Here is a 23,299-nt window from a genome sequence, read left to right as displayed (position 1 = left end):
AAGGAATGGAGATTAGAGCAGCAGGCAGTGTGCAGTGATGGAAGAAGGAACTTTTGAAGAAAAAAAAAAGCAATTTTTTTTATTCTCATCACTCCTTTGTTCAATTTTTAAACAAGGCCCATTTCAGTCCACCAATGTTATTCTTATTATGTTTTTCTTCCATATTCTTTGTATCAATCTAGCATTGCCTACCCAGGAAACAGATGTCTGTCCAGCTATAATGAATCTCCTATAAGATATCAGAACAACTTAAGTTATCTTTTCAGCACGTAAAGATCTGGCCCGAGGACATTAAATCCAGCTATGTATATCCTGTCAGTGGAAAAAGCCAGAGAGCGAGAGAAGCAAGAAGATGGAGAATAACAATGAATGCACACTCCCCTTAGCTACAGTGTATATACATCCATCCTTTCCCTTTAGCCAGACATGGCCTAATCAGCGTGCTAATTAGCACACTCTGTAACTGCATCAGCTTCATGTAACTGATTGCATTAACAACTGCCACACATCAAACAGTCATGTCTCACGCTTCTGCATCTCATTAAGGATTAAGGACATGCAAGGTTAAGGCCGCACGCAGACGGGGAATAAAGTGACTAAATGAGAAATATTTTCTTGCCACAGCTGGTGAACAAATAAATTCACTGTTCATTGCATAGCTTTAATGAATTTCTGTGGGCATAGTTGATAGCCATGGTGATTTGTTTAATCACAGCTAAGTAGATATGAGGGAAGCGATGGTCAGTGATGAAATGTTTGCCCAATGAAATTTCTGCCCAATGAGTGAAATTAATTATTAAATGTCAAGTAATGTTATCTTAGATTATGAATTTGATGTCGTTAGCCATTCATTCAAAATCAGTAAGATAGTGATTTCTGTCTAGACAAGTCTTTAAAATTCTTAATTTTTCCAAGTGGGTATCCATCCATCCATCCATCTTCTCCCGCTTAGCCGTTTCCGGGTCGCGGGGGCAGCATCCTCAGTAGGGAGGCCCAGACTTCCCTCTCCCCGGCCACTTCCTCCAGCTCGTCCTGTGGGTATTTTGCCTAATATTTGTGAAAATGATTGTGAAGTCGTGATGTTTTTAAATTGTTATAAATATAGTAAGAAAAATAAAATCAAAATTAGAGTCTTCTTTGAGGTTTCATTGGTATTAACTGAACTCAGCATACTTAACAATCAACAAACTAATATTTTCCTCCCAGTAATTTTATACACTTAATTCTTACGCTGGCAAAGTTGAAAGATTTGAGATAAATTATAACAAAAAAGAGCACTCGGAGAGCACAAGCACCAAAAATCCTCTTTGTCAGACATTGGCATTTATATGGATCAGTGATCCTGTCCATGGTACAATTATAATTCACACTTTAAATGTATATCCCTATTAATAAAGATACAGTAGGTTCAAATGTATGGGCAGTGGGCACTCCCATTTTCTTTTTTGAAATATCACAATTAAATTCACAGTCTAGATCCAATATGGATGAAACTCTATGAGGTAATCGAGGAATCAACCCGACATAACTTTGTCAAAAAAGTTCTGTCTATTACGAACTGAGATATGAGTTTTCTAAATTTCAAAAATGGTGAGTGATAAGGGTTTTTTGCTTTCTGGAACTGATTCAAAATCTTATATTGATCTGGATCACCTTCAAAATTTTATGGAATCTTCCATGTCATATAGTTTATCTTTGGCTAAAATGTTGTCAAAATCTTTGGCAAGACACTGAACAATAAGTTGCCTCAGATTGTGGGCTATCGCCTTGCACAGCAGGTCTGTCTCATTGGTGTGTGAATGCTAGTGTAAATGTGGCTAATATTGTAAAGCGCTTTGGGACTACTTCATTCATAAAGAGTGCTATAGCCTAAATCAGGGGTCACCAATCTTTCTGAAACTGTGAGTTACACAATGAACTGAATAATCCGAAGGGCTACCAGTTTGATAAATGCTTCTTCAATACAACATTTTCATGGTTTCACTTTAATTAAAGAGTAAGATTATAAGGAAAGCTAGCAGTAACTTAAAAAGGTAGGAAATGTTCCGCTTCTTTTTCTTAATTTATGCAATTGTTTACTTTATTACATTTCATAGGAAATCATGGTTCCTATTTTACGAACAACTTTTTAACTAATCGTAAAAATTATTACATATGTCCAATTTTGTAATAATTTATAAAAATCCCTTTTTTTAAAAAAACAAAAAAAACACATCTTTCCACAATCTGCATCTTATTTATATATCTGCAACACTTAAATTTTCCTCAATTATTCAATAAAAATAAACATTTAAAGATGTTTAATTTGATACAAAACCATATCATGTGCAGCAGTATCTAACTCTACTAAGGCTCTGACTACATCTATCACCTGTATTTATCTTTGCGAGTTTGAACCCTTGCAAGTGAATCAGATTTGGACAAAACTCATTGGTTACTAGTGCTCCTGTTGGGACAGGCCTGAGGAGATTTCTTGTGGTCCATGCGGGCTTCCTTGTGTCCGTGGACACCATGTTGGTGACCTCCGGCCTAAATCAAGTCCATTTATCATAAATCATGTAGTGAGAAGTCTTTAATCACAAAGGGGTTCATACTTGTGCTCCCAAACTCGGTGAACTTTAAAGCTGAATGTTGATGACATAAATAATTAAACCTGCCTCTTGTTTTGTGCTTTTTGTTTCCTACTATAGAAGAAGCAAAGGACAAAGGAACTCTCTCAACTCTTCCACTCTTACAATCCTTATGACCACAAGGTAAGCGTTTTAAGCGTTTTTTTTTTATTTACCTTTGAATCCAAACGCTCCTCCAAGTTGACCTTAAAGGTCAGACTACCACATTTCATTTATAGTTGTAAGTGTATTGTTTCCCTTGGATGGGCACCTCTTTTCAGTTATCCTCTCCTTAAGGACAGCTCAAGTGTTTGTTTCTGATTGCACAATGTAGGAGAACCGACTGGAGAGTCAGTGATGAGGCAAATCAGCCGCTTTTGTGTGTACAGTATGCTGTGTTGTTAGGTTAGCATCTGATAGCAGACCAAACCTTTCACACCATGCTTAGTGACGAGACCCTTGTGTTGTTGTCGTGAGTAAGACTGTTGTGTACACTCGTAAAGATGTCTTACCAAATCTGACAGCAGCTGTCACTACAAAACTGTGAAAAAGGAAGTTGGCGGTGTGCAGCTGAGGAGTGGATTTAGTGATTGAAACCTTCCTTGCAGGTGTGACACAAATTCATACCTGTGGGCTTAATTTCCAACAAGTTTCTTTCTTTCTGCTCACGTTTCACTTTGAACTATTTGTCTAAGTTTATACACAAATCAAAAGGATTCGCGAGATCACGTTTCTCAACGCCCCAGATGTTCAAGTTTGCCTCTCACGCACGCACATGCACACACACTCACACACTCGCACGCGCACGCACACGCACACGCACACGCACACACACACACACACACACACACACACACACACACACACACACACACACACACACACACACACACACACACACACACACACAATAACAAACTAATAATAGCATACATAAAACACACATTCACTTAATTAAGTAGGAAACACAGTTAACACAAGCAGAATTAGAAATGAGCAAAGTTAACCAACATGTCTTTGCTTCATAATATTTGATGTGTTATGGAACACAGAAAACATTGAAAGGTTTCTTATGACAAAAATATTGTTCCTTTTGAAGTTACACTTTAAAGGTTCTTTGATGTAATTACATTAAACTTTCTGTATGTTTTGGTTGTTAAATTATGTTCAAGATTGGATATTAAAAACTAAAAAACAATTGGTTATTTGATTTTCATTTTAAAATTAAAAAAAAAGGAAATTTAAGACATTTATAAACAAAACTTTAAAAACCGGTTGATCTTCATTTTCCATTTCTCAAACAAAAAATCCAATGTTGAACGACAGAAGCAAAAAAATTGCCGGTTTTTCAAATGATGCAACCGGAAGTTGCCTTTTTCAAAGTAAAAGGGCGCTTGAGGACGATGCTGTGTAACAGAAGTTAATGGACATGGATCAGCATGTTATGTTTTGAAACAATAGAAGTGAGTCTATCAGGGAAGAGGACATGATTGCAGAAAAAAGCTCTTCCACCCCCACTTTGGTCTGATATGGTTGCAGAGATTATTGCAGATGAAAAGCCTTGTTTTACTACAACTATATGTGAGCTGGCGCTACTTGTTACCAATCCTGGCAACTCTGTGTTTGTAGTACAGTAAAACAAACATGAATAAAAACTAATTCTAGAAGAAAAAAATCTCTTTGAGGCCACCTGAAAGTTTTTAGATCAAAATGGGGTCACGGTCCACAAAAGGTTGGGAACGTCTGTGATAAATACTGTTTAATTCCACTTATTTACAAAATTATATTATATTAAAAAATGTATTACTATTACTGGTATTCTGAGGACAATGTTGTAGCCGGACAAAGGGAGTACTTGGGTTCTCGAGCCAAAAAAGTTTGAGAACCACTGGGATAGCATATATACTGTAAACTGTTTGGTGTTTTTTTATTTTTTTGTTATAACTAATTTATGTATATCTGTCCACACTAAAAAATCACATTGTTTATATGCAACTTTGTCAAAAGTTGCACATTTTCAATAATTTCTGAAATGACAATCCCCCTGATATGTCAGATTGAATACTACAGTCTAATGCCTTCACTCGCCTGTGGGGTAAAATGTCACTTACTGATAGACTCGACAAATTTGCTGTATTTAGAGATAAAATGAGTCTGAGTTATTTATTTTCTATTACATGCTATCTTCACCCTTCATACGCAAATATGTCCAATATGTCATCGCTTTTTTGTAAATCATCCAAGCAGCTCAGCTCGCAGACACGTTACTGCTGGTCATGTTCGATTTCCATAGATTGTGTGGATGTGCAAATAAATTCCCTAACATTACAAACCTAGATACCCGTGAGATATGATTTAATGATAACAAATCTAATGTCAAGCATTCTCCCTCCCAGATCAACCACTGCTCCGCCTGTCCTTGTCCATGTGCAAAGCATAGAACTGCTAAAGCAAATCAGCTTGTGTTAAGCCCATATAGCCGTTAGATAGAAATAAATGAAGTCTGATAATGTCCCTCATCTTACATTAGATTCCCTCGGGTGTCTGGCCTTTCAGCTTACGGTTTATGTATGGATATTATGTGTTTACTAATGCATCCATGCATGTGCAAGACTGAGATAAAAGAGAAAGAATACATATATCTGAGAGAAGGGAGAAATTGTGTTTATTTCTGGCCTTTATTGTTGATATGCATACTGTTATAGGTATAAAAGGCTCATTAATAAAAAGCCAAATAAGGAGGGGGGTATAAAGGTGTTATTGTAGCTTAGGGCCACCAAGCAGACAAAACAATATTTTCAAATGAACTAATTGTGGTTATTATAGCACGCTTATTTGTGAATCAACTCTCTCTAACTTTGGAATAGAATGAGACAAGAAAACAAAAATGAACCATTAAGACAATAAAACCTTTAAGTAAATTAAGTAAGTCAATTTTATTTATATTGCACCTTTCACAGATATAAATCACAGTGCTTTACAGTAAAAACAGTGCTTCACAAAACAGAATAAACTGTGAAAAGATACAATACAAGACAGTCCTTCAAAATAAGGCAAAAGAAAATGCAATGTTAATAAGAGATTAATTAAAAGGGAGTTGTTTCCTCCCACTGTCGCTAAATGCTTGTTCATGTGGATCTTGTTGGGTTTTCTCTTTCTTATTATGAATTTTATATTTTCATAAGCCCATTGAGATGACTTTGTTGTAAATTGCGCTATACAAGTAAAGTTTAATTGAATTGAATTGAAAAGCTTGTCTATGTTAAAGTGACTGTAGCTGCATTTTAAAGGAGTCTATGGAGTTAGTGCAGCGTAGAGCCAGCGACAGGTAGTTCCACAGTCTTGATGTCATTGCCTGAAATGCTCAATCGCCACCTATTTTATAGTGAGTGCGTGGGATGAACAGCAAATTCTGCGCTACTGACATCAGAGCATGAGAGGAAGAATGTGGTTGCAGCAGGTCAGAGATAGGCTGTGGAGCTTGACCATGAATTCTAAAATTTACTGGAAACCAATGAAGAGAAGCTAAGACTGGAGTAATGTGTGATCTTCTATTTGTGCTAGTTCAAAGTCTGTCTGAAGATGCATCCAAAGCTGACTTTTTAAAATAAATACAAAGACTGTGGCGATAAGATTTGTAAAATATTGTCTTCTTGCATGTTTTATGATGTCATTTAAGGAAAAAAGTGGATCTTTAAGATGAAGTCTATGAACCTCTAGTTTAGTGATTTATCATCTCTTTGTACCTCCTATTTCTTGTCAGCACCCTTTTCTCACTCATCTGCCTTTACATATTCAAATCTCACAATGTAACTTCCAGATTTGATTCTTTCTCTTTCTTCACGTTACATGTAGACAATTGCACTCAAATGGTGCATGTATGTTTAAGAGACAGAAGCGTGTGTGTTTGTGATGATTAATGTGAGGTATTCTTCAGCCAGATGGTGCTGAACAAGGCCCATCCATCAACAATGAAAAGACCAGTGGGCAGAAAGCTGGCAGAGCACTTTGTTTAGTGCCAGTGCCCCCACTGGACACACACACACACTAACACACTGTTTAACTCACTGAGCCATGGTGGAGCTTTGGGGTTTACTCAACTGGTGGTGCATTAACTTTGGAGGCCGGTGTGCTCTGGTCCTGACATGAACAGTTCTCTGAACTTTATAGTGGAAGGACAAAGTCTAGGCCCACTCTTAACCATACAAACAGTTCATTGTTTCCTTCGAGAGGAGCAGAAGGAAATCGACTCGGTCCTGCCCTGTTTTATGATTCAAGCATAATATGAGCAATATTTACATGTGAAATATGATCCACTGTCGCCCTGTCCAGGGTGTACTCCCACCTAGTGGCTGAAGAAGCTGGAAAAAGGCATCAGCAGATCCCCGCCACCCTGAAAAGGAGCAAGTGGGTCGGAAAGTGTATGGAAATATGATCCTAGAATGCATATTTATTTTATTTTGTGCACTACTTCCTGTCCCGCACAGGCTTATCTTTGTTGAATTTATGCAGTACAGCTCCGGTGTCAGGCAAAATACGTAGCTGTGCTAGAGCAGATTTGCATGCGTTGAAAATTGGCACATTGACTTTAATGGGAACCAGTAGGCTCCATTGCGGTTCTGCAACAGATACGGAGCAGTTACGGATCCAGTCCCCACTTTGTCAGACTACAACATTTTGCTGAAAATTCTATGAGAAAACTACTAAAGAGCATAATGATGGAATGAATCAGTGATTACACACATTTTAAAGAATATCGTTGTAAATAAGTAGAAAGAAACAGTATTCAGTGTCTAATAAATAGATGTATCTTTATAGTTTTTATCAATTTTGGTCATCTCCCGCCTGGTGTGGGACCAAGGCTGACTTTTGTATTTCCAGTTCTTGTTCTAATCAAAATTATTTTAATCATCATTATTATGATTATCATTTTCAACTAGAAATAAACATAAAATCCCATATGTTTAATACTTTCTTTGTTAATTTTCCACATCTTCCCTCTATCAAGTACCCTCTGTCGTGCCATCACGTACCCCTAGGGGTACACGTACCCTGAGTTGAGAAACACTGGTATGGGTTATTCCTGTAACCAGATGTAATGGACAGAATGAGATCAGTAGTTGCTCAGATGTAGAAGTGTTTGTGTTTGTTGGACAAAAGTGAGCACACACAACTCCATACACACACAACTTATACCTTTTTGTTCCCGTGGGTGCATCTTTGTTTCAGCGTCTAAAAACTTTAGCTCCCTTAAAGCTTTGTCTCTCCAGGTTGAGGTTTTGAAGCCCCCTATCATGTTTAAGTCATTGTGTGTGCGTGTGTGTGTGTGTGTGTGTGTCTCGACAGTTCAGCTGTTTCAGGCAGAGTTAACAGAGCACCTCTCCCCTCTGACCACACACTGTCACAGTCTCCTGAGAGCTCTCACCACACACACACAGACATTCTCCATGCTGTGTTCACAGGCCTGAATGACAGGGGTGACAGTTTTCCCTCTGGTATTAGAGTAGGGACATGCTGTCAACATGGCCCGTTGCACCTGCTCGGCCACACAAATCCCACAGAGTACACCACGCAGAAAACAGAAGTGGAGGATAGAAAGAGAAGTGCACGTGGTTCAATTAAAGAGTGGTAATAAAACATTAACAAGGGATGGAAAGCATTTGTTGAAAATAAAACATTTAATTTTTCTCGGTAAACTTTCCCCCATGTGAGCTCCCTCTCTGCCTCATAGAAGTTGACATAATTATCATTTAAAGAAAAATGAAAAATAGTAATTAGTCTCCCAGTTCTCCCAAGGGTATTTTTTTCTTCTTTTTTTTTTTGCCTGTTCCTAAACTGAACAATTAGCATTTTTCCTTTTCATCCTCTTTAGTATTCCTAATTACTTCTTTTTTTTAGAATGAGTTTAAAGCTGCTGTGTTTTTGCATTTTTGTCAAGAGATAACTTATGTGTTTTTGTTGAGCTTGACATTTGCTCACCATATTCTCCTATGGTCGTTTTCTGGTAATTAACAAACTATTCAGTACGTCGGAGGACAATAAAGAAGGGAAATAAACAAAACAAACTGAAAAGTTTGTTTTGATTTTTTTCTACAAGCAGAAATGTCAGGTCTAAACAGGCCACAATCCTACATCGAGAATAGATTTTTAATTGCTAGGAAAGCAGTAAATAGCATGTTACTATACATTTTGTCTTGAACCGGGGAGATTTCTTCTTCTTCTTCTTCTTCTTCTTCTTCTTCTTCTTCTTCTTCTTGTTCTTCTTGTTCTTCCTCTTCTTCTTCTTCTTCTTCTTCTTCTTCTTCTTCTTCTTCTTCTTCTTCTTCTTCTTCTTCTTCTTCTTCTTCTTCTTCTTCTTCTTCTTCTTCTTCTTCTTCTTCTTCTTCTTCTTCTTCTTCTTCTTCCTCTTCCTGTTCTTCTTCTTCTTCTTCCTGTTCTTCTTCTTCTTCCTGTTCTTCTTCTTGTTCTTCTTGTTCTTCTTGTTCTTCCTCTTGTTCTTCTTGTTCTTCTTGTTCTTCCTCTTCTTCTTGTTCTTCCTCTTCTTCTTGTTCTTCCTCTTCTTCTTGTTCTTCCTCTTCTTCTTGTTTTTCTTCTTGTTCTTGTTCTTGTTCTTGTTCTTGTTCTTCCTGTTCTTCTTCTTCTTCTTGTTCTTCCTGTTCTTCTTCTTCTTCTTGTTCTTCCTGTTCTTCTTCTTCTTCTTGTTCTTCCTGTTCTTCTTCTTCTTCTTGTTCTTCCTGTTCTTCTTCTTCTTCCTGTTCTTCTTACTCTTACTAGTTCAAATCACTACTCCTCTGTTATTCGTGAATGGAACGGGCTGAAATTTACGCATCAACACATTCAGCCCAATTTTTGATTTGTGGCCCAGGGTCAAATATTACGAAGGTTAGTGGTGCAGAATCATTGGCACATACCAATATATAAATGGGGCCCATTCCCCGGTACGTGTCATGGGGGCGCCAGGGGGCCTCCTCCGTTAGTTTTTGTTAGATCGGAATGCAGTTTGGTTTGAATACTCTATGAATGAATATGATGAGATGCTCTGAGCCAATTTTTAAAAATGGGGCCCAGGGGCCCACCCCCCATTTTCGGTAATTTTCAAATGTATGGAAACATAGTCGTGTGATATATCGTTTCAAAGGTAATTCAACGTAGGTTACGATTATGCCTCGCACATTTTTTTTGGCAATTTCCAATAAAGTAGTTTCCTCACTTATTTGTGAATCAAACATTGCAACAGTTGGTGGTACTGAATCATTGACACATGCCAATATATGAATGGGACATTCCGCGGGCCCGGCAGTAGTTCATCCAAACTTGTTTTTTAATTATTTTGTTAATTGTTGCCAAATAAAATAATTCTCTCGGCTTTGGTAAATTTAGTTTTTGTAACTTAGCAGCAGGTTTGCAGCATTATGTCATTGAGTACTTTTTATGGCAAAGTTGGTTCCTTCTTCCGGGCTAAGATTTGTTCGATATCTCAATTTATAGGATAACATTACAACTCTTGTTTGATCAAAGGCAGCAGAAATGGAGCACATAAAAAATGTGTGTGTGCTGATCTTCCACCCACATGGCAGTTCTGCTTGCCAAAGACAGGATTTTCTCCGGCCCTGTTCAACAGAAACTAGTACAGCATTACATACGTGTTCTCAATCTGTCTCTTTTACATAACGTAGACCTGTTTAATGCTAACTGATGTAAAGCACCATGAATGTACAACTTCACTTCCATAATAACATGTTCCTTTTAGCACCAGACAGCCAGTCGCTTCATTAACATTTATACATCTCTGCTTTATACATTTATTATATTTTTCCCAGACACTTTCATGCAAACAACTCTTCTAAAGTGTTCCACTGTGTGGGAGAACACACGCCTGCATTACATGAAGTGATCTAGACGTTCTTTTCACAGGCTCGTACTGGGAATCTGCATCATAGAGATGCTGGGATGCTTTTGAAAGTGAAAAATCAGGGCGTACAGTTTTCAGGTAGACAACTTCTCTCCCTGTAAGTCACTGCATTTCAAAACAAGCCCAAGGAATCAACTGGGAAGAGGGAAAACATTTTGTCTCTGAAAGGAGAAATTTCCTACTTGCATACACTGGAAGAAATGTCATATTTTGACTATATTTCAGTCATAAATTCCACTTTCAATACATAGATACATTATATGAACGGATTACTTGATTTACATGTTTACAGGGAATAGGGAAGTCACGACTGTCCTCATTTTGCATTATCTTTACAAAAACTATGCAGCCAGTGACTGTTGTTCAGCAGGAGCAAAAGGCAACTAAATGTAATTTAGGTCCCTAATATTCCCAATAACATTAAAGATACAATCAGTAAAATAAACTGAGAAAAATAGTTTATTTTACTTAACTAAGGTAATGAAAGTTTAAAAAAACTTTACCTTCCTGTCTTTTGGCTTTTGGTGCGCCACAAAAGCTTAGACTCTAAATAAGCTATGGGATATTATATACTATAGCATTGTCAAGATATAGCGAACAGACGCATTAGTTAAATATTGTGCTGTAGAAAACAAAGCTTTCTGATGCACTAGATCAATATAAAGACATGTATTTAACAACATGGATTTAAATAATTTAGCAACACATGTTGGCCAATCATCATCATATTATTTACTGCAGCAATTCTCAACTGGTGGGTCGGGGCCTGTATTACTGTAAATACTTAATGTCTCTCATGTTGGACTTGTCTTTTATTTTGAAATAACCTTTTCTTTTGACAAGCATGCTGTAAAAAGTTGGTGTGTGTGTGTGTGTGTGTGTGTGTGTGTGTGTGTGTGTGTGTGTGTGTGTGTGTGTGTGTGTGTGTGTGTGTGTGTGTGTGTGTGTGTGTGTGTGTGTGTGTGTGTGTGTGTGTGTGTGTGTGATTTAATGACTGTAGCAAAATGTGGGTCCCAGTGTGAAACCAGTTGAGAACCCCTGAATTACTGTATTGAATACTAAAGTAAAACATCATGAAACAGTAAGGTTATGTTAGGTTCCTTGTGTGAAAAAATGTATATTCTTTCAATATAAGGTATGTCAATATGTTCTTTTTGTTTGTGGCATCAGAAGTAACTGAACTGTTTGTACTTTTACAGACATACTGTATTACTACCTTGTGGACGTTGCCAGGTAACACGTTTTGAAGAGGAGAAGCACATCTTTTTGTTCCTGTTCTATTCTAATTGCAGAAATCTGACAAATGAACGTGATAAAAAGTCAATGTAAAGACCTCCTTATTTTAACATGTTTTTTACCTACACCAGCTTCATATGAATGTATACTCTTTTAATGTTGGCAAAGATGCAAGATGTGTCTTCACATTTGTCTATTAGTATTGACTATTTGCCTTTGTGCAAGAACGTGTTGTTTTTAACTTAACTGCACGGCTGTCAACAGATGCAGTGTTATGTGTATTTTTATGCAGTCTTAGGAGGCTAAGTAATTGTGTTGTGTTGTGGTGTGTGTGTGTGTGTGTGTGTGTGTGTGTGTGTGTGTGTGTGTGTGTGTGTGTGTGTGTGTGTGTGTGTGTGTGTGTGTGTGTGTGTGTGTGTGTGTGTGTGTGTGTGTGCCTGATTGCTTAGCATAGACTGTCATTAGAAACATCTGAAGCCTGATTCTAACAAACACTCCACAATCTATATGGAAATTTACACTCATGCTTTTAATTCATTCTTTCTTTCTTTCTTTCTTTCTTTCTTTCTTTCTTTCTTTCTTTCTTTCTTTCTTTCTTTCTTTCTTTCTTTCGACAAAATTGGAGACCCAACAGTCACACCATTCTCTCCTGTTAATGCACCAATAGAAAATACATATTATCAACAATCATAATTTAAAAAAATAGAATGTAAATTCAGAAATAACATTTGTTGTACACATTAGTGAGTAACCAACAGGTTTCTCAGATGTTTTTATTTTTTTAAATATTGTTTTTAACTTGTCAAGATGACAGTTGTGTGTGTCACCCAGAACCTATGTCATCAATGAGGAAAACAAAAGTTTTGTTTTTCTCACTTTATTTTGCATGTTTGACACCATTTGTCAAAAACAAATTATACCTAAGACATAAATATTTGAAAGCAAAAAATAGATCCACAGCTAGCATGGATCTCTAAATGAACTGTGTGCACTGTGCAGGATCACAAGCAATGCAGCGTTATTCTCATCACTGAGACAGAAACTGGGGCACAGCAGGGGGGGATAAGTGATACATTAACTGACTGCAGGCGTTGTGTGTTTCTGTGTATGTTTGTGTGCGTGTGTGTCTGTTTGCTAAAAAGAAGTTTAAATGAAGCTGATCCAAAAAATTGTGACAGCGAGTGTATTTATTGCTGCCTTGCGTTCTTTGTGTGTGCTCCTCTGACAGGGATTATCTGAAGCTGTCATTTCTTGACATGTTTAAGAAAGTATTCAGGCTATTTTTGTCCAAAAAGGGTAGTTATTTTATTCCTTTTTTAAAATATGTAATTTTCCTTTGATTAGATCTTCTATTTATGGGGGTAATTACTTTTTCTTGACTGCAACCTTTTCTTCAGCGCAAAAACACCCATTTCATGTTTATAGATGCTCAGTATCTGGCAGGTTTTATTCATTGCTCTCAGTTACATTTCTTCCATGAGAAACGAGTCATTGTGAGTTTTCCTTGTCAATTGTTGTATTTGTTTTAATTAGTTTAATGTGATAATCCTGTATCAGAGCAGCTTTTCCTTGTTACAAATTAGGGAAGAAAAAAAACTTCCAGAAAAATGTGAAATCTGTCAACGTTCAACAAATCTAAATAAATATAATGGCGTAATGGTTCAGGAAGCTGACTTCAGTGGGTCACTAGTTCTAAATCCAACCTGGGTCAAAATGAGATTGTAATCTTGGTCATTGTAATCTTTGTAAAACGACTGTGGACATATAGGTACTTAATATTTTTTTGTATCAGACATAGTGTAGGCCTCAAAGATCAATAAAAGATCATTTGCTCGAAAAAAGATATAAAAGGTTGAAATTGACACTCAAAAGTTTAGTTTGTTCCCGGTACTCTCCGTATATAACCTCTCTCTCTCAATTTTCGCCAGATTTTGATCTTTCCCCAAAATTAACATCCTTTCAGTCAATGAAAACACCAGAAATGTGTTGGGAAGTCATTTTGGCAGAGTTCTGGTGGCAAAATCCATATATGGGACTCCACATCCTACAATTAAATCCGCAAAACTTTTCCGACAATGTCAATAATGTACACAAGTATATTTTCCTCTTGGGATCATATAAGTATTTCTGATTCTGAAGTAGAGAGCATTTATAATAGAATAGAATGGAATAGAATAAAATTGAGTATACTGTTATTGATCCCCAGAAGGGAAATTCAATAGTTGCAGCAACACAATACACAATAAAAAAATAGCAGAACAATAATAACAAAAATAAATAGCAACATAGAAAATAGCGCAAAAAGATAAAAAACTGTAGGACGTACACGAATTAGAAAAAACATAATCCAAATTACTGTTTAAAGTGGAGATGCAAAATATATTCATTATAATATTGAACACTTTGTCTTTATCTGATGGGAAATGATCGTCCTGAGCACCATTACAACGCTAATGCCATGTTTGCATGGTAATATTTTTTTCTTACACATTAACACGCCACTTTTTCCTGCAAAAAAAAAACTAAAATTTGATTATTTAAAGAAATGTTTTAAGCTTCTTTCTGCTTATTCATAATGTGACAGGTAAACCAACCCCCCTCCCTCCCTTCCTTGGAGCGCTACGGTCACCCCAACATCATTACTCACTTCTCTCTCAAAACACTGCAGACAGCTCTGGACAATGAGAAGAGAATCCCATAAAGATAAAGGAAAGAAATAAAATGCCAGAGCTTCCACATCCTGTGGAGAGGACAAAGTGAGACAAAAGAGGAAAAACAAACACCCCTGAAAAAGAAAAATGAACTGAATATTTATGTGGCTCAAGCACAATAATAGAAAACAAAACCACAGTGACATGTATTCTATTTGCTCACCTTTTATAATTTTTCTTCCCAATATTTGGTGAAATTGGTTCTCAATGTGTTGTGCACAGATTAATAGGTGTGCTTGTTGTGGTGAATGCCTGTTAATTGGTGTTTAGGGCTAATAAATAGCTGTAATTAACCAGCGTGAATGAGGTAAATGTAACGTGAAAAAAGTGAAGAATATGCAGAAATATTCACCTGGAGGTTTAATCCTCTGAAGGGTTTTAGGTCAAGAGAACTGCAGGTGTGTGAATGAGTGCGATCGTATATGGATTTCCTCTCTTTGACCTGAAAAAGTAGCTCTGAGAAGTTTATTTCTTCCCATTTCTCAAACTCAATCAATAGCATACACTACATACGGTTACAAGATGAAAAAACTACTGCTTTTTTAATTGGGGCAATGTGTATACAGTATGTTGATTGGTGCATAGACTTAATTTAAGACGTTTATTTAATTATATTGAATGATTGTCAACCATGTCACACTTTCAAATGTATTATGTTGCTTGTTTAACATATTGAGATCTAAAAAGAACAAAAACGTGTGGCCCATCAAAGTACAAGAGTCTTCCCATTCCTCTTTTTACATTACCTTAAATTATTTCCCTACTCGTGAAAAAAAATGTATGCTTAAAACCATTAAGTTGTTTTTACCGTGCCATTTATCTGCTCATCAGCCACTTATGCTGTATCTGACTGCTCTTCATCTATGAGTATGTGTCGACGTATGAGAACACAGACTTGTTGATGCAAGGTATACCTGTTTGAAGTCCTGCCAGAGAAAAAGTGAATTTTAAGCCCATTAAAGACCAGAAAAGCATCACAGGTCTTTTTCTTCCTTTTGAAGAACCTACTGGGTTTATTTCATCCAGGCACTAAAACAAATAACTAATGAAAGGCTGCAGGTGAGGCTAAAATGTTTGCTTTAAACATCTGTTTCTCGAAAGGTATGTAGGCAGTAGAAAGGGGGTGATTTCGGTGATATGTAGTGTATTTTACGTTTTTTTCATTGAATTTTGAAGATGCGGCCAAACACTAAGCTAAGATCCGAGTCATCACTTGACGATGCCATGGGTTCATTCATGTAAACACGTAGACGTGTCCCTTCTTTACGTTACTACTTCTTGCAGAATTGTGTTTTTCTAGAATTAGTTTTTGATAATGTTTATTTAAGTGTGTTACAAATACAGAGTAGCCAGGATTAGTGAACAACTTAGATATTTGTATACTGCATTTTATTTGAACTAGATTTCTGTGTGAGAAAGTTTAAGTATTGGATACAGGTATTTGGTATTTATTGTGTGTGATGTGTATTTCAAAAATAATAACTTGAAAATGGAATTTGAATTTATTTTATTTAATTTTTTTTAACGAGTTACTAGACATTTAGATGACCCCATTTTCATCCCAGGTGACCCCATTGTTGAAAAACACTGCTGTAAGGCTTATCATTTAAGAGGTTATGTTGTGACCATTAAAATAAGATCCATTATTTACAATGAAATAACAAACTAAATATGAACATAATCAGTGACTTTCCTTGTCCTTTTCCTGTCTGTATTTTTCCTTTGTGTGATTTGTTCTCCTTACTAATTCCAAACAGAAAAAAATCCACACTTCAGTTGCATTTTTTAATGTAAATAATCTATAATAATATTTCATATTACAATTGCGTTGACTCTCGTTTTTTCCTGTATGTCTTTTGTCTCCGCCCCCTTTGCTCTCTTCACCACCTAGCTCTGAGTCACAATACTGTATCTGTAACATTGTAAAAGTAGAAAGCCTGTCTTTGAAATGAAAAAGCTGTACCTCGAGGGCTTGTCAGCCAACTTGATGACACAACGCTTTTGTTCAAAGAAAGCAGGAAAGATCAAATGCTTAATGGCCACCTGTGTGTATATGTCTGTGCCTGTGTGTCTTTCCTTTATTAAACTCACTTTCATTTTAAGTCTCTTCAAGCAATGGGTTAAAAGTACGAACGTCATGATGTATTAAACATAAATGTAAATTTTACAATGGTTTAAAGGGTGAATAGAACTTGGAAATTGAATTTGGAGTAATACAGAGATAAAAAAAAAAAAATGGGATACTGTACGACATCAAAAGTTTTTGTTTAACAAAAGAAGTTTTAAAACAGCTTTTGAATGACTTTGAATGGCAGTCACTGCATTAATCTAACAATTGTTCCCATCTTTTCAAGCTGCTGGAGATGAAATATTTTTCTTATCAGATAAATCCATAGGGTAGGTCCCATAGATCAATAAATCAAACAGGATTTGCTCGAAAGACAAGCACAAAATAGAAATTGTTGCTTGAAATTTTGTTTTCATCTCCATTGTAAACTCTCAGTTTATTTACATTGCCGGAAAAGTTTTGTGCAATTGCATTGTGGGATGGGGAGTCATGTAAACGGATGCTTGGAAGTGTTTTTACTAAATTCTTATCGCCATCCCCCAAAACACTGTCAAATCTTAATACATTTCTGGTGTTTTCACTGACTGAAAGTTGTGTTTAGACAGTGGCAGAAGTTTATTTTAGGGTTTACACAGAAAGATCAGATTCCTTCTAAAATTGAATGTCTCACAGAGTGAGGTGATGTCACGGGAATTACCTACAATAACAATGAAGTCAAGAGAATCTCCGTCCTTGTCTGGTGAAGAAGTAAAAACACATACAGTCCCCTCCAAAAGTATTGGAATGGCAAGGTCAATTCCTTTGTTTTTGTTGTATACTGAAGACATTTGGGTTTCAGATCAAAACATGAATATGAGACAAAAGTTCAGAATTCCAGCTTTTATTTCATGGTATTTACGTCTAGATGTTTTAAACAATCCAGGACAGAGCACCTTTTGAAAATGTAATTTAGAGTGTTTACAGTAGATGTGAAATTGAGCAGCAATTTCAACCTTTTCCTTTTTTTTGTGCAAATGATCTCTGATTTATTGATCTATGCTGCCCACATTATGGATTTCTCTGATTTTTTGTAGTTGTCGTTTGTCACTAGCAGCTTAAAGCACAGGTTGAACTTGATATATGGGGAGTTTCTCAAAAACTGTTCTCAATATGTCAAAATATGGGTTAGAATTTAAGGAATCACTGCAGATTCAATTAATGTCTGCTTTAATAACTTGTTCTCAATGGGATGATTTGAAGCGTGTTTCTCGTTGTTCTCCAGAGGCCTCCTACTAACCTCCCCTATCTGTGTTGTAGCCCTCACTTTGCTGTGTGTACATGCTGGTGATTCCCATGGCGCATGGTCTCAATTCCCCCGTTTAATTTGCTCATACTTATACATGTATTACTGCGTAAGTGATAATGTGTGTGTTCTCCATTTACTTTGTTTTGCATCTCAAGGAACAATGGAGATGGTGGGTGTGTAACAGAAAGAAGAAACAGAGGCTACAGGTCAATGTGAAATATACCTGTGTAAATTATTTACACTCATGGAGAATCACAACTGAACAAAAACAAAACAGGGTGTGGAATAGAAATAGAATGGTAGATGGTAGAATAGTTCCAGCTGCTGATTTCATGCAGAGGTAATGTGCAGCCTTCAGCAACGACCTTTTAGGAACAACAGCATTAATGAAATAAGTTAAGACTCCCTGCAGCTCCTGGTAGTACATGTGTGATAAGCGTGAATGTTTGTCTTTTTCACCCCCCAAGTGCCAAGGATTTGTGTGTATGTTTCGGATTTGTCATGAAAGTGCATTAGTTTGTTTTGACTGTTGTGCTCTGAGGCACTGTGTGTATACAAGTCACTTTGCAATTACATTGTTTTGAGATATTTTTTTTGTTTTTTATCAGGACAACACATGTAGTGACAAGTCCTCAAGCTACAGCTAAGACACAGCAGTGCATTAAATTTCCCCATTGGCAATGCCAGTATAAACTAGTATATTTCAGTGGTCAGAATGATCTGCTAGTCATTAGTATGCAGTTCTTGTATTTTTTTAGTTTCCTCCCACAACGCCGACAAAAAAAAAACAAAAAAAAAAAACATGTAGAATGTTGAAAATGAACAATAGATAGATAAATTAGCTTTTCTATTCTAAAGTATCACATTAAGCTGGGAGTCCGTTAGCATATTTACCCATTGTCTAAAGTTTTGTTGGAATTTCAGATTTTTTGAGTAAGCATACATAAGGAATGCAGATGACCAGTTTGGTTGTGTGTTATTTTGGTACCAACAACAATGTGCATTTCCCAAAGGAATGCTGGACCTAGTGTGCATTGATGCAAAGCCATTTGATCTTTGACGTACGCAAACAGTACAGATCAAAGAAAGCATTAAGAAACTATGCATACCAAAAGGGAAAATACATTGTTGTCTTGTTTTCCAGTTATATAGATATTATACCTAATTAATATGATCATGATGAAAGTTACTTGTCATCATGAGTTCTTTAGTTAAGATTCAAGATTCTAATCATTTATTGTTATGTGTACTGTAAAGAAATGGGTTTCCCTGCACATGAAGATCTTACTTTTCTGTCCGCACTGGATGCCGCAAGAGTTTGAGAAGTATAAAGTATAAATATAAAGTTGAGATACAAAGGGCATGTAAGAGAAGGGAGCATTAAAAAATAAAATAAACTATTACTAAGAGAGAGATATATATACTTAAATGTGTGAAGTCTAGGTAATTGTGCAGTTGACAGAGGTAAATGGTACAGCAAGCGCAAAACTGTCTGAGAAAAGTGAGAGAAGCTGCGTGTCCATTACCCTTGGAAATACGCAAAATGTAAATAGAGCAATAAAAACTTATAATGGAAATACCTGAATTTTGAAAAAACACAAAAATATTGCTGAAACGTTTTTACGCTATGGAAACACTTTTTTTTTTAACGGCAAATACACGTCAAAGAATGTCACGTACAGAAATATCGCTTTTGTCTTGCGAAAAGATGTCATGGAAACCCAGCTATTGATACATACATTTGTCTGCTATAGGCTACGTACAAAGCTTTCAAAGGTGGAGCCTTTCAAAACTAGGACATTTTCAGTTGTAAATATTAGGGCACTTTTTAGAATAGTATTTGTTGTTGTTTGGGGAGACTGTTTTTTTTTTTAAAAAAAAATCAATATAGCTCATACAATATATTTTTTCTTATTTAACACTTTTAACATAGAATAAAGTTTCAAAGAATTACATCAGTCATTCAACTATGGATGAAGGTCATTTGACTGGACACTCAAGCACGAGTAAGAAGTGAAGATGGTTTACGATGTGCTGCCGTACCTCTTTGTTACTGTGGAGTTAACCAACTTACTGTATTTTGGGTTTTGCGTCTAGCTTGCTAATGTTACAATACAGATTCAAGTTACAATAGTTTTTTTTCTTCTTCTTGAGACCGACGAGACTGTAAGAATAGATAAAAATAAATGACTTAATGCACTAAGAATAGACCGTCTCAGGTAGATCAGCTCACGGCTCGACTCGAAACAGCTTAAACGTAAACGCAAACTTTTAAAAGCAGTAGATACGTTTGTCTTTACTACATCTTTGTTTTATATAGTTCTTTCTGCCAAACACTCAAATTGTAACAGACAGTCCTCATATTCTTTGCTTGGGGCATTAACAAAGCCTAAAAAGTCTGTTGTGCGTGGTTGTTCTAATGATTAGTTTTCAAGCCTTGGAACAAGTCAAAAGTTATTCAGTGACTGTGCTAGCTGGCCTGAGAACTATGTGATATGATGTTTATATCAAGAGTAAATAACCCTCTACAGAGTGTGGTGCATGGAAAGCCTCAGGCCTTTATTGAGGACACACATTGTTTATGCATCTAATGTACCATATATGAGTAAATAACCTTTGCTTGTGAGTATAGATTGAACTGAGAACTGTAAGGAGGACTTATGGAGGACACAAGCTACATTATTAATCTAATGTTTCACATGCTGTGACCTGCTCATGGGTAAATGCCTACCAACATTAGAGCATGACAGTGTGTGCCCATGAGCGGTGTAGTATATGGAGGTAGCTGCCATAGGATTTTATTGGGTGCATAGGCTTGTTTATGTATTAAATGTACCACAGGCCAATATGCTGGTTGATATGGGTTATCCCATTTCCATTAACACATTTGAGTAAAAGCAAAAACCGATTTGCACAGACAAACAAGGTCATAACAACCTCTCAAGGCATTTAAAGGGCATTTAAAGACAGTGTTCTATTAAATAAAGTCAGTTGTGCTGACTTTTCTTCATTTGGCTCATAGAACCACAAGTGCAGTTGGCAAAACTACCTGCTTTTATTAAAAATGTAAATACTTCTTTGGTTCACATTAATTTGCTTTACTTTAGAAATGTAATGGGTGCCAATATAGAGAAAAATAATATAACCCTGGCGGTCTAGTATCATTGCCGGTGTAAGATTGTAAATGGACTCCTATATAATATGGACCCCGGGTTCATTTGCAATATGACATTGATTTAAAAATAAAAATATTAGTACTGGTATTTTTTGTTTATTTTTTGTAAACTTTACATAAAACGGTCTTGAGTGTAAATCCCTTAAATCCGACCTTAGGGTTTTTTCTAAATCCACAAACCATGTGATGTATTATGTTGTGCTGGTAGCCTGTAAATAATAGAGACCAGTAAAAGTCTTCTCTCACTGTGGTAAAAAAGTATAGGCCCGCATTACAACATGCGTGTTTGAAGTGGTTTATTAAGAGCGGTAAACATGAGTGCACTTATTAGTGTGTCCAGGCTTTTTGCAGCGTGTATATTTTACAGGTTTTAGGGTGAATGCAGAGGGATTGATGCTTTGTGTGACTTGATGACTGGCGTGTTGAATGGTACAGCTGCGCACGTGAAGGCTAGCCTTTAAAGCGCTGTCTGATTGCTACTTGCCCCCTTTGATTAATGCTCATTACTTCACAGACTGTGTGCGCGCTCTTCAGAGAGGCAGTTCAACCTGGCCTTCCCATCGTAAATCAATCAACTTCAGTGGTGTGCTAATATTGCTTTTTATTGAGCCCCTTTTCTTCTCATGTGTCAGTTTTACTAAAGAAATCAAATTTTATTCAGATATTTGTTCGATTCAAATAGATGGTTTCACTAATTTGCCTCCTTTCTTCCATTGTTTTGTCATTTCATGGCAGAAAGCCTAATCTATCATTTCATATTTGTTGAGAAATAAGCTTTTTCATCTTTTTTCTAAATATAACTTGTCTGTTAGGGGATATTAAAGAAAAAGCCATTTAACAAATAACAAATGTCCAGTTTAAGCATTTCCTAAAGTGAAACTAATGATGTTGGAATCTGTCAAGCAGCTTGAAGTTTGTATCTCAGTTTTTTTCCATCCCTGTAGCTTCTCGCTGTCTTTCTCTCTATGTATATTAGAGCATTAAGTCACAAGATGTGTACATTCATGCTGTCTAGCCCCATCTTTTGTGTTTTTAAGATGCATGTGTATTATTCTGAAAGCCTGCATTTCATGCAAGGGTCAGCATATTATCCATACATTGGCCAGGAAGCATATATGCATCAATGTGAGCTTGTGTCAGCTCTCATTTGGCCTCTGGTCTCCAAGCCAGCCACAATACATTATTCTCCACTCAGTGCAAGAGTGGGACACTTTTAGTCAATTGTGTAACCATCAGAAGAAGTGTCTCTTTTCATTTTGATTATGATCCACCATTAAAACGCATTAGAAATGGATTGCCATTTCCCTGTGTGTACTTATTAGTCACATTATCTACCATATATATTAATTTATCTGAGTATGAGCTTTTGTTGCCTTTACACTGTACAGGGGTTGGACCCCATTTTACAGGGATTGAAAAATGTGCTAAAACATGTATCAGCAGTGACGTGCCGTGAGCACTAGGGTTGGGTAGGCAGGGCGTTGCAAATCGAGACCACCAATGTCAACACCAATGACAATTCCATATGTTTCTGCTGTCAAGTGTTAATTCAATTCAATTCAATTAAACCTTATTTGTATAGGGCAATTTACAACAAAGTCATCTCAATGCGCTTATAAAATCCTTCCTTTTGTACCATTCACTGTGAAAAGTATGAAACAATTTCTGACCTTACCTTTGCTGAAGCTCTGGTAACTCAGGTGTTGGTCTCCCATCTTTTAAAAGCTGTCGTTTTTCCTCAAAAGAAAGTTTCTTTATAGTTTCTAGCGCTGTCATCCTGACTGTAGTGTTATCCTGCCCACTAGCTAGAGAACGTAGCAGCAGCGGTCACGTGATGTCAATTCACTAATGCACTCTGAACGTACGTATAGCATTTAGCGTAGCACATTTACTGTAGGTCCAAAGGCAGCGCAGAGGTTCAGGTTCAGGTTCTGGTGACTTTATTAGTACCCGTAGGTAGATTTGTTTTGCAGTGAAAAACAGAGGATGACATCTACATTGACATTAAAACAACAGACCACAAAGCACTGACAAAAACAGACAATTCACAACACAACATACATTGTACAGGCTGACCAGGACCGAAGGAAAGAGGGGCAACTGAGTAAGCATTACAGTACAAGTGATAAATAAATAAATATGTAAAACGATAACTCATAATAAAGAACAGCTGCAGCTTGAACAAAGCTGTTCCTGTAGCGCAGGGGTGCCCAATCCTGGTCCTCAAGAGCCACTATCCAGCATGTTTTAGATGTTTCCCTCTTCCAACACACCTGATTCAAATGATTAACTCATCATTAAGC

General features: G+C 36.6%; 1 protein-coding gene across 1 annotated transcript in view; it reads left to right on the top strand.

The window, feature by feature from the left end:
- The window catches only part of cdkal1 (CDK5 regulatory subunit associated protein 1-like 1), a 259,308-nt gene that overhangs the window by 194,239 nt on the left and 41,770 nt on the right, over nucleotides 1-23,299 (top strand). Inside the window, exon 11 of the mRNA XM_028471816.1 lies at nucleotides 2,691-2,753. Within this exon, the coding sequence (XP_028327617.1) occupies nucleotides 2,691-2,753 (63 nt within the window). The remainder of the gene's footprint in view (nucleotides 1-2,690; nucleotides 2,754-23,299) is intronic.

The sequence above is a fragment of the Gouania willdenowi genome, chromosome 16, assembly GCF_900634775.1.
Source record: "Gouania willdenowi chromosome 16, fGouWil2.1, whole genome shotgun sequence".
NCBI lineage: Eukaryota > Metazoa > Chordata > Actinopteri > Blenniiformes > Gobiesocidae > Gouania > Gouania willdenowi.
Note: the sequence above shows the minus strand (reverse complement) of the source record. Positions and strands in the feature narration are given on the sequence as shown.